Source organism: Centroberyx gerrardi, chromosome 7 (genome assembly GCF_048128805.1).
Source record: "Centroberyx gerrardi isolate f3 chromosome 7, fCenGer3.hap1.cur.20231027, whole genome shotgun sequence".
Taxonomy (NCBI): Eukaryota; Metazoa; Chordata; class Actinopteri; order Beryciformes; family Berycidae; genus Centroberyx; species Centroberyx gerrardi.
In genome coordinates this window covers 23,979,938-23,992,266 of record NC_136003.1, presented here as the reverse complement: position 1 = coordinate 23,992,266, position 12,329 = coordinate 23,979,938, and the positions used below count along the sequence as shown (strand labels likewise).

Sequence of the window (12,329 nt, the reverse complement as noted above, 5' to 3'; positions counted from 1 at the left end):
AAACCATTTCTACCATTTAATGGAGGGATTGTGAGACCATCGGGTGGTTGAATCAAGTGTTTTTCATGTTGCCCATATGTTGCTAGCAATTTTTACAGTCTATTGCGTAGCCATTTGTTGCTATGCCGCTGTGATCTGCCCATCCCCCCTTGATGTTAATTGGACAAAAATTATACATCATCAGCCAATGGCCGCTCAAGACATTCGCGAGGACAACCAATACGTTCCGCGGGGTTGAGAGACGGGCTCGAGATCATAGGCAAACTCGACCGACTTGTAACGTAACTTGATTTAATCTGTGAAGAACAATAATGAAATCGTAAATGTGTAAATTATTAATCTCCAAAAGTTTTCCGTCACTTAATATGGAGGTAAGCTAACCGGTTAGCCAGCTAACTTTGACTGAAATAACTAACAAAGTTTAGCTATCATTATCAAGCAAGCAACGTTAACTTGAGCTAACTAAATTAGCCAAGACACAAAAGTCGGCTTGCTAGCTTGCTCAGTTAGCCTATGGAAGCTGAGAACGGCCGTGCTTGCAATTATTTTTTAATGCCGTTATCTCGAGATCACGAGTTAATTATTTTATTATCTCGAGATAATAAAGCTCGTTTTCTCGAGATAACGGGTTTATTTATTCGTTATCTCGAGAAAACAAGACGCAATGCAATTTCTGCCTGTGTTAGACCTTGATTGAAGTACAGTCTGATGTTGATCAGTAATGGGTAATGTTACTCCTTGATCTGACATTTTCAGCTTAAATCAGTTGCTACAGTTGTCAAGACGCCATCTATGCATGCTGGCATGGCACTCCTGATCTCTGATAAATATTATAATAAGAGGAAACGACATTTTGTTTTCTCGTGATAACGGGTTGATTATCTCGCTATCTCGAGATAACAAAGCTCGTTTTCTCGAGATAATGAGATAATGAACTCGTTATCTCGAGTAAACGGCATTTAAAAAAAAATTGCAAGCACGGCCGTTCTCGGCTTCCGTAGTTAAGTTAGTTTGGCTACGGTTGCAAGTCCCACAAGCCAAACCAGTAGTTAACAGTCGTTATGTGAACCAAAGCCACAGTCATATTTAATTTGTAACATTACTTTAAGTACTAGCTATGTGACATTTTGTTATAGATATCAACTTTGTTAACAATGAGTTCTTTGATGTACCTTTCCAGATCAATAATGGCTTAAACATTAAAATCAGTGCAAGTTCAAGGGAAGTCAGAATGGCATTTGACCGGCATCAGAACACATTTGCAAATTCACTCTTTCCCACATACAAGCATCAGGTAAGTTGTAGCACGATCAGGCCCATAGCATTTTTATGTGAAATGAAATATGAGTAATAACTATATAATTAGAGTTGAGTGAGTGCTATTTTTTATATTACGGTATCTAATGGTGGAAACCACCATTTGTTGAATCAGTTGGGTATCATAATTGCCTCACAGCCAACTTCACAAGACCATTGTGCTCAGAGAAAGTCTATGAGGGCATCTATGAAGATATCACCCTTCCTCACGTAAACTTTTGTGGGACAAGATTTTGACATGTTTTAATTTCAATTGGGCAATTCCACATAAATGTTGAAGATTTTTGAATGATTGTGTCATTTATGTTTTTAAAGGCTTTCTCAGAGAGCAGTGATCTTAAAAATCCAGAAGGATTTGTGGTGCCTAATTGGTTCAATAAATCTTGTAATGTGCATCCATCACCTTGGTGTGATGGGAAGTTTTAAAAAAGAAGTAAAACCTCTAACGCTGTAGCTTGATAAGAATTTTCTTTTTTACCTCACAGTCCAGTGTAAATGGAGGCAGCGGAAACAACGGAAGCGTGGCTCAGCCCTTCATCCCCGTCCCCAGCTTCACCCTGCCTGAACAGGACACAGCGTACATACCCTGGTCTCAAAATGCTCACGACGATCCCTATGAACTAATCCATTGTGCCCAGAACAATATTAAGAGCAGGTATTCAGCATTAACTGGGTTCAGGATAAATGCCATGATTACTGTCTTCTGTACTCTATCCTGTATATTGGTACACAGACTGTGGCTCAGTAGTGTTATGTGTTGTAGTGTAGCAGAAAAAGAACTAAAAGCTGATAATAATTTCTGCCAAATTGAAGTAGGTTTTAGACTATAGCCTGTTCCTTGGAGGTAGTTAAATGTACTTTGTGCAAATCCCATTGTGGAGTTGATAACATGTTATTATGTGAATGTTTTCAGAGAGAAAATTGCCTTAATTAGAGTGCTGCATGGTAATGCTGAGGAAGTTTTTTCTGTATGTTGAAGGAATCCCACTGATGGTACTGAGTGTGAAGGGGAGGCAGATCTACATGGTCTAGTGTCAAATATTTTGGAGGAAGCAGATTCACTGGACAACTACTATGCTGAAGGGTATGTTATTCAAGCCTAGGTTTTCACTTTTGGGGGAGGGGTGCATATTACAGTATGTACTGTATTAGGGCTGTCAACGAATATTCTAAATTCGATTATATAATCGAATTGTAAAAAAAAACAGACATTCGATTGTGAAAATTAATATTCGATTGTGAAAAAAAAAAAAAAGGAGCACTACCGCGGCTGTCTGCCTCGCGAGTTCTCGCGCGGGCCTGGGCCGCTGCACTGAATGCACTGCATGACGGACAGAAGTCACACAACGTCACTTTCATTGATTGAAAATGAAATGTAGGTCAAGCTGAAATAAGCGAATAATTCAACAACAACCGTGTGGTAATGATGGCAGAGAGTTCACAACCCCCTCCGATCTAAAAGCAATCTAAAAAGCCCTGTTTGGAAATACTTCGGATTTTGGTCAGACGGCAAAATTGTGGAACCTCGAGATAAAGTTGTATCAAACTGTATTTAAACCAGTATGAATATTACCTAACCTCTATAAAAATTAGGCTATCGAATAACATATCAATTACGAATCATTCATTTGATCTCGCTCCGAGAGACAGCGCGTTCTCAGTTCTCACTCTAGCACCAACCACGGCGCAGAGAGAGAGAGAGGGGTCTACGGTCTTTAAAAGTTTTACGGTATAGGAGATTATTTTATTTGTTTATTTTGTAATGTGTAGGTATGTAGATCTTTTAAAAGACATGTTTATGTTGAAATAAATATACCTATACAAGTAGTTATGTCTCTCGTTGTATTGGTTTGCCCTCTTATGGACATAATGCGCAAAAATAGATATTCGAATGCTTCGAACCTATGTGTTTTTTTAGAAGGAATAATCGAACGTCATTTTTGGCCAAATTTGACAGCCCTATACTGTATACAGTTGGGTTACCACAGTGCTGGTGAGTCAAACATTCAGTCATCTGAGTAAGACAACTTGTAAGAATACATGGATCACAGGATTTTTTGTTTTGTTTTCATTCTCAAAGAATTTTAAAAGTAAAAAAAAAAAAAATTATATTATGCAGTCATATTGTATTACATATTTTTCATAGTTTTAGCTTTTAAAAACTGAATAGATATTGCACATGTATTGCTTTATTAGTTTTTTAAAAAAAGCTAGCATTAAAGAAAGTCCTTAATTCTTCTTTCAGGAACGTATCCACATTTAAGCCCATCTGGTCTCCAAAGACTATGAGAGAGGATTTGCTGCAGTACTTTCAGTCAGAGTCAAAAACACAACAAAACCCTGCCTTTCTTCCAAACCATACATGCCGCGAGTCCTTTAATAAAGCACAAGCGCAGCCAATGGACAAATATTTTGAAGAGTTTTATCAGCAGTTCAACGCCTTTGGTAACACTCAACAAAGCCTTTTTACCTCCTCCAACGGAGGCGCGGACAGCTACACCTCCCAGCCTCAGAAACTGCCACCAGGTCTACCGATGCCCAGCACGGGGAACTCCTACCTGTCACAGATAAGACAAAGTAAACATGACTACATCTCAGCTGATAAAGACAGAGGGAATAGTGGGCCTATGAATAATTTCCCTGACCTCAGTGATGTCTTTGCCCCTCAAAGCGAGATGAGCAGCCGATGCTTTGATCCCTATTATGCGGACCACTCCATCCAGAGCAGCGTCAAGCCCATGAGTAATGAACAGTATGCGCCACAAGAAGTCAACAAACTTGTCAGCAATTTCCAGGCTTTAATGGCTGGTGAGCAGGATAGCTTGCGTCGTAGAGAGCCTCCAAACACACACAGGCAGCCAATGGAGATGCACTATGAAGACAGCATGGCTGAACAATGGAAATTCACCAGTCCTGCAATGTCAACACACAGTACTCCTACAATGCAGATCCAAAAAGAGCAGGTGGGAGAGTTTGGGACAGCGCAGAGGGAAAGAAATGGAGGAGTGGGGAAACAGACATTTCAGGGCGATAGTAGCTCCCAAAATCTACCCGGGTTCAACCCGCAAAACGTAGAGTACTTCCAGCAACCAAAACCCCTTTCTGCATCTTTTAACCCCACAAACCAGTACCAGAACAAGATGGCCACGCATACAGGAAACGCTTCACTCCTTGTAACCCTGGGCATGAACCAGCACCCTCAGCATCACAGCCAGCAGAGCCAGATGCAGAACAAGATCAAGCCACCCAGGGCAAACTGTGGACCTTCTAACACATCTTTTTTCTCTCAGTCTGTGTCAGAGTTTGTACCACAGCACTCCCACCAGATGCAAAGAGGCCCACTGTGCATTCAAGACTACAGTCGTGGTGGTGGGCCATCCACCCACTGCCAGCCAGGACAGGGCCAGGCCGGGACCGGCCTGGATAGCATCAGGAAGAGAGATGGGGGCTCAGAGATGCAGTTGGAAAAGAACAGGATGCATATGGCCGGCTTTCTGGGAGAAGGCTTCAACATAAGACCCCATAGCAACACTCACATGAGAGACGGAGACAAGAAGCAGGGGCTCCCACAAAACCTGTACTTTGACCTGCTGGGGAACATGCACAACTCTCAGAGATTTGGTGGAGGAAACAGCACAGTCAGTGCAGGGAATGCACCGCAGTTTGTGCCTCTCATGTATCCTGTAAATGACCCCAGAAAGCGCTCCTGCATGCCTTTTAACTCGTCTAACTTTAGCTCGAGATCCTCACTGCCCTATGGAAGCGGCGTTCCCGTCATGGATTTGGGCGATATGATGTCAGACAATGAGTTTGCAGCTTTCAACCCCTACCTCTGTGATGCGATGGGCTGCAGTGGAGAGAGCATTTATCCTGGCATGGCTTCGGCCTCGAGGTCCCCGAGGATGATGAAGAACCGAGGAGGACCGATGAGCCAGCTTCACTTCCACCTAGAAGAATGTTACGAGCAATGGAGGTGTTTGGAGAAGGAGAGAAAGAAGGTGTGCATTCAAAATTGGAATTGAAAAAAGTTGAGTCACTAAATGTATCAGGTGTACACACAGTGATCAGGCTGTTTCTTCACTTTCTTATATTTATTGATATATCAATATATTGAATGCCTTTACCAAGGTGGCCCCTTTTTTGGAAAAAAAAGATTTTTATCACACAAGCACTTATTCTGCATATTCATTGGCTAGTGTGACTGTGTGACTGCTTGATTCCACCTGGAAATCTCTCTTCCATATATCATCTATACATATATTTATATCCTGTTATCTACCACCAGCCACCTTGATAAAGGCATTCACCCAAACGTTGGGACTGGTGTGGTGTGATCTTTTTTGTGTATATCATAAATATAAATATGAGAAACTGAAGATACAGCTTGATCATTGTGTGTGCACCTGATACAACAATTAGTGACTTCAGAGTCTTGTTCTTTGGATGATCACTGCCACTTAAAATCAGACAAGATATATTTTTATTTTTGTTTGCTGCTGGGTCTTCTCTCACTCTGACTTCCAAAAAATTTGATTTTTTTGTGCTGATTTCAAGTGTCATGTCGTCATGTTTGTAAATACTTGTATTTATTTTCAATTTTAGACAGAAACCACCCTTACCAAGACATTTCCTGGGAATCGGACTGCAGCAGTGACTAGCACTAGCCTACCCAAAATGCCACCAAACCCCACGAGAGTCGACCATCTGATTGTCAACCAGATACGAGAACAAGGAAGGGTGAGACCCCTGAATTTATGATTGCTGTCCTACTGCCATCTACAGGTTAATTTTGTCACAGCAGTCTTGTTTATAAGGTGATATTTGCCTAATTATTAGCTCTAATTAGCACTCTCATCTCAATCGCCAGTGAACCACAGAGAATTGCTGCCCCAGAGGTTTCTTTAAGTCTCTGTTCACTTGTATTGTTTGAACCTTGTACAGCATCTGGGACTCCAATAAGGAAATCATTTAATCTTTTGGAATATCTTTTTTTGAAACCTCATATGGCACAAGGATATACAGCTAAAACTTGGTTCTTTTTGAAACAATACGTTCCTAACTATTAAATAATTGTAATTCTTTTTTCCGGATCTGCATCACCTTTGCTTGAATATTTGTCACCCTAACCCTAAGTAAATTTGTTGAAAGGTGAACACGGTAAATAGTGCTAATGTTCTAGTAACGTGGAATATCACTTTAAGATATTGTGTTCCAAGGCCAGGAGAGGATTATAAGGATTGGTTGTGTTCATGTGTTGCAGGTGGTGAGCCTTCTGGGTAAAATGGAGCATCTGCGCAGCGTTCCCCTCCATGCCAATATTAACTCAGCACTGGACAGACATTATGTGGCTATTTGCGTTACCCAAGCCAGACGCAAGGAGGAGTTTGTCAATATGTCCAACTGCCAGAGGCAGGGAAGGGCTCCTTTCAGAGACGACAGAGGTAACTCAGAAGTGCAATGTTAGGAATAAGCTGCTTTGTCTGAAACGCTGCCAGTCCTAACTTGCTTCTGTTTGATAGACACCCTGCTGCTGGCCATGGCGTTGAAGGACTTGTGTGCGACCACAAGAAGGACCCGCACAGCGCTGTGGTGCGCCCTCCAGATGACGTTGCCCAAATCTGCGGAGAAGCCGGATCACCATGCTGTCAGGGAGGCCACGTTTGAGGAGAGCAGCTGCTCATACTCCTTTAGTTTTAAATTGGAATGATTTAGTAGGCAACAAGCACATCTTAAATGTGTTGATGAAATTGTAACCACATTAAAATATCCTAAGTATAAATTCCCATAGGCAGGTTAATTTGAGAATATGCTGATTATTACCAGTCTAATGAAAACTATAATCGAAATCTTCAATATTGAATGTAGCAGTTAACAATGTCGGACAATTTGTGTTTGTTTGCCATCATTTTGAATGGGCAGTTCTCTATTATGCTGTTTAATTCAAGGCCCCACTTCAACCAAAGGCTCATTCCTTTTCCCATTTGCTTCTATGACTTTCTGACACACTGTCGTGTATCAGAAATTTTATCTGCTATGTGGTGATCACTGTAGACGAACATACAGTATGAGCACTTTGAAGCTTGATACTGGTTGCACTGTTTGGCATCAGGGAGCTTCAGTCGCATAGCTCTTGTTGTGCAGGAATTGCATGAAATGTAATTTATCCTGCCGCATCTTAAATTAATTTTGTTTAGTGTCAGGTCAAAATTAGTGTGAATCTTGCTCCATCAGATTTGTATTTAAGGCACTATTTATGCTGAACATGTCAGTGAATGTTCCCATTGTTTTACTTATTTATTGGAATATGATTTCTTTTGATGCTTTGATTTTTCCTGTTAACAAAATGCACTGTAATCAGTCCATTGTTTTTATTTATCTGTCATTTGGTCAGAAGTTTGAACTGGACCAAAAGATACCCGTTTTCAAAAATAATTTTGTTTCGATGTTTCTTATTTTAAATTTAAATTTATTAGTCACACTGTCCTCAGATTATAGATAAGAATGATGTTTAATAATACTATCTGTGATATATGACAGTGTGTGAGACAGGGATCAAGGCCTGTATCTATTACATAGGTAAGAAAATAAATAATTAGAGAATAATTATCTAGGAGCAGTTTTGCCTTTCTGGACTAGCTGAGTCTAGATCAGCTCTCCTTTGACCTGCTTGGTGAATAAGAGCAGGGTTGTTCGGGTCCCTGTAATTTTAATGTTCCTGTTTTGTTAAACAGATCTTTTTTTTCTGTAAGAAGTTGTTGCATCAACTGGAAACAAAAAAAATAAAGCAATTCAAATTGCTCAAAATGTTTTTATTAATTTGAAAAGATGTTAAACCCCATTGCAAAACATTCAGTCATGGTACATGATACATTTGAGGTATAAAGGTATTGACCGCTGCTTTGTTCTTATTCTCAGACAAACTGCATAGACAGGGAAATTAAAACCTAAAGCGTCAAAATGAAAGCACTAAAAAACACACGTGACATGGACATTTGTCTTTACTGAAACGTGGAGATGGAAGGCGTTTGCAGCATGTTGGCACAGATTGGACAGCAACAGAAGCTCCACGCGCTCTTATGAGAAATCTGCAACGGACTGGGCATTTTTCCTCCGTTCCTACAGTGATCAATCCAATGTGTCTTTCAGAAGTAGACTACTTTGCTCATTTCAGGGGCAGCTGCGTCGAGGCTCGGGCAAGGCATGCTACGCAATGCTACATTTCAGTTGGATCCACACCATATTGGCAGAGACCTACTGGAACTGTAGCAGATAAAAAGAACAGCTATTTTTTTTTTTTTTCTGATTAACATAGCAAGACTGACTCTAAGGCAAGGGCATGTACAGATTTCCAGCTTTTGCTCCTAGACAACAGCTTTCCAGAGTCTGTTCATTTTCAGAGTCCAGGGGGAAAAGCACAAAATTAATGGCCAGGATTTGAAACCTGCACAACATTTAGGACACTGTTGTTGAAGAAAGCAATGAACAAAGAGGGTCTTAATGAAGTCATGTTCACATCAGTGAGGTTTAGGTTAAAAAGAGGCATCAACTGTTGATTCTTTTTTTTAATTTTTGTCCGGCAACAAAACCTTTCACGTTCAAAGTGTCCTTTCTCTTCACTTTTATCTTTTGCGTTCACCTTTCTGTGTACGCTTCTTCTCCTTGTCTTTCCTGTCTTGCTTGGTGAGTTTGTCCTTCTCCCGCTGCATCTTGTCCGTTTCCTTCTTCTTCTGAGCGTCTTCGCGAGCCTGATCCCGCTTTTGCTTCTGCCTGCTCAGGACCTCCTCCACGTTGGTGTTCTTGAACAGCGCTGACACTCTCAGTAAAGGACAGTTGGACAAAAGCAAATCTGTTCTTCTAATTAACTATTTACCTACATTACTACTACAGAGGCGTAAATGATTGGAACTGTGTATTACTTGTGTAAACACCCATAGTTGTGCACCTATTGCAATAGGTAACAACTGAATTCAATGTGATTATAAATGGCCTCCTCTGGTTTCATACAGATAGCTTTAGAAAGGATACATTTATCACTTACAGGAAAATTAGTCGCACTTGTTGACTCCTCTTCCTCAGCTTCAGTGCTTATGTCAAGGAAACAACTGACAAACATTTTAAGGACTAAGAATACCTCTGAGTAGACATTCATTGGATGACACAACCTAAGATGTATACCTTCTTCTTCCCTGTGCACGGTCAAAGAAAAGTCACAGAGTTGAAACATACATGCTGTTCTAATCAGTGTGAACGTAGCCTTACCCTCGTTACACTTTGCAAAACCAAGGATATTCCTCTTCGTCTGTAATATTGCCATACTGAGCGAGCAGGGCCTCTTTCCTCTTCTTGGACTCCTCAGTCACCTCCTTCTGTTTCACCACGATCTGAGCCTGTTTCTCTATCATGCTGGCGATGGCCTGAACCTCAACTACAGACAGGGGAAACACACAAAGAGCTCTGCTTACCACAGAGTACACAGCCAAACTGCAAATAAACTTGATCTTGTTGGCTGTTATGAAGTAAAGTTGGACCGCTGAGGTGATAAACAAGTACTTGCAATTAGCTGCAATTATGAAGGTACATTAACAGATTGAGCCACAGGGCGCCTGTCTGAGCTCAAGGCTCCAGACAATACACACACTTGTATGGTTGTGTGCAGAGACAATTACTTTCCAGTAATAGCAATGGCAAAACAATCTTTGTGGAATTTCTGATTGCAGTCTCAGGAATTGTTTTTGTTATCTGTCCCCTAAGGTCAGACTTAGACAAAAGTGTCTTCATTCACTCTGCTCCTTCAAAAGCAAATTATTTTAAACTAAAACTAAAAGTGAATCTCTCTGGGAGTTCAAACTGATAAAGGATCTTGTGGCAGACTCAGTCAGAAACTATTTTTGCTTTGTTCAAGATTTCAATATTTTTGTGGAGCCTGCTGGTTTCATATTGGAGTATTGCATTTAGGAGTGCTTATATAGAAAAATTTACTTTGTTCTCTCTTTTATCTGACTTTTAACTGTATTTTGACTTTATACATTGCTGTGTGTTGCTGTTCTGAAACATTTATGTTTGTCATGATGCAGCTTTCTTGGCCATGATGCAGCTTTCTTGGCCAGGTCTCCCCTCCCCTCCCTCATTTCAATGAGACTGGGAATTTGGGTGAATAGAAGTTAAATGAAATAAATACCGTCATCAGCATCGCCCTTGGCTGCTGATCGGGCGCAGCTCTCTGTCCACTGCTTGATGATCTGTCTGCAGACGTCGTCCAGGGTTTCCTCCTCCTGCACACAAAGGACAGTTAATACTTCACATTAAATACTCAAGAGCCGATTTGTGTGTGCTAACCAATGGCCTTGTATCAGCACAATCTGTACATATGGGACACATTGTAGACAACAGTCTGGTATTTCACCGGTAGCCTACACAAGACTATATGACCCACTGGACTCATTCACAGCTAGTCCGTACTGACTGTAGCACTTAAGTTTCTCTTAATAGTGATCCCACAGTCTACTGTATATAATTAAGTGTAACTCAAAAGCTTTAAAGCAGAATGTTACCAAATTTAGTCTTTGCATTAAAATACTGTTATTACACCCAGACACACTTCAGTTTGTACTAGTGAACATTCACCTCTGTCTTCTATAGGTAGAAATGAAATGGAAGCAGACTGGGGCAATGCCAGCATGATTTTGTTGTAAAATACATAAAGGTGAAATAATGCATTTGATTTAAATGTATTGTTATCAGATTAATGATTCCATGAGTACACATCGCCTGTTTCCCATTCACTGTCAATAGAAAAGGCTAGCTTGTTGACGTTACATATTGGCTCTTGGTTTCCAGCCTTTTCATGTTCACATACTCTGATTAAACTGCACACGGAGAACATGACAAAACATTTATCAGTATTCCTGATTTATGTGTATTCTCTGAACAGTATTCCCCTTTAAGCTAATAATAGAAACAGCTGACCGTGATAAACTGTCATCACACCTGCTCTAGTTTACCAACGACTGTCATGACAGCTTATCTAAAATGAAGAGATACAGATCCAATGGATGGTACATCAATCAGCACGTATTTCAATTAAATCTCACACCTGTTCCCACCAATTTCTTCCACCAAAATGCACCGTGGTGTGTACCAGGGTGACATTTAATAAAATTATGCTTGTTGGATTTATATGCCGAATTTACCAGAAGACCCTAACGAATCCAAATTATGTTCTACCAGGTAATGTTATGTGGCACTCCCTGAAAAGAAAGGCTACATTTAACCCCAGACTCCAGATTTTTGAATGGAGTTTGGCCTAACGTTCAATCCATAAAAGAGAGAACGGCAGGTATGTGTGCTTTGGGTCCCTGGACCCTGTTAAACAACCACTGCTATAACTAACGCCGGTATCTTGCTCCATATATGACAGCTGACACCAACGCTAGTTTTTGGCAGACAACAACAAATGACTCCAACTCAGCGGTAGTAGCTAGGCGGGGCATGCCGCTGTGGATATTCACCAGAAACGCGGATAAAATTCCTTGAAGCGCATCTCCTTTCTCTTCGTCGCTCTCCTCTTCTTGTAGGACGCCTAAAATATACACCCCGTACACCTCCCGGTCCACTTCCAAGGAGTCTAGTCGCTCATTTAGCCAGCTTTCAAACTCCCCGGCGTCTGTCACGGGCGCAGCCATCTTGGCCCTTTGGGGTCCTTCGATAGAGCACGGCTGTCCTTTGTGATTGCCTGTGCAGATAGTGATACAACAGATGTTTAGATGCTCCAAACAGTTTTCTTTTTTATAAAAAACGAGGAAAACCGTCCAGGTGAGAACGTAGGAATCTCATTTCGCCAGTCATATTGGACTATGTTTACTCTGGAAGACGTGCAGGCGCAATAAAAGAGGTGTTTTTTTATTGGACAAAAAAGTAACTGAAACATACAAAATAAATCTAAGTAGGCTATGTGCAAATAATTTGTACTACAGTCTGTGGTGCAAAGTACGGGGTACATTATCTTACAAGAA

General features: G+C 40.8%; 2 protein-coding genes across 2 annotated transcripts; one reads left to right on the top strand and one right to left on the bottom strand.

Moving 5' to 3' along the window:
- The first annotated feature begins 365 nt into the window (after window positions 1-365).
- Window positions 366-7,024, top strand: moto (minamoto). Its single transcript, XM_078284521.1, has 6 exons — window positions 366-371; window positions 1,803-1,972; window positions 3,563-5,315; window positions 5,920-6,054; window positions 6,578-6,758; window positions 6,837-7,024. The coding sequence occupies exons 1-6, from the start codon at window positions 366-368 to the stop codon at window positions 7,022-7,024; spliced, it is 2,433 nt and encodes an 810-aa protein (XP_078140647.1).
- A 1,846-nt stretch (window positions 7,025-8,870) lies between these two features.
- ccdc43 (coiled-coil domain containing 43) lies at window positions 8,871-12,010 on the bottom strand. Its single transcript, XM_071925769.2, has 5 exons — window positions 11,826-12,010; window positions 10,496-10,589; window positions 9,607-9,742; window positions 9,343-9,398; window positions 8,871-9,124 (listed from the first exon to the last, which is right to left on the bottom strand). The coding sequence occupies exons 1-5, from the start codon at window positions 11,997-11,999 to the stop codon at window positions 8,937-8,939; spliced, it is 648 nt and encodes a 215-aa protein (XP_071781870.2). The 5' UTR covers window positions 12,000-12,010; the 3' UTR covers window positions 8,871-8,936.
- Between the last annotated feature and the right edge of the window lie 319 nt (window positions 12,011-12,329).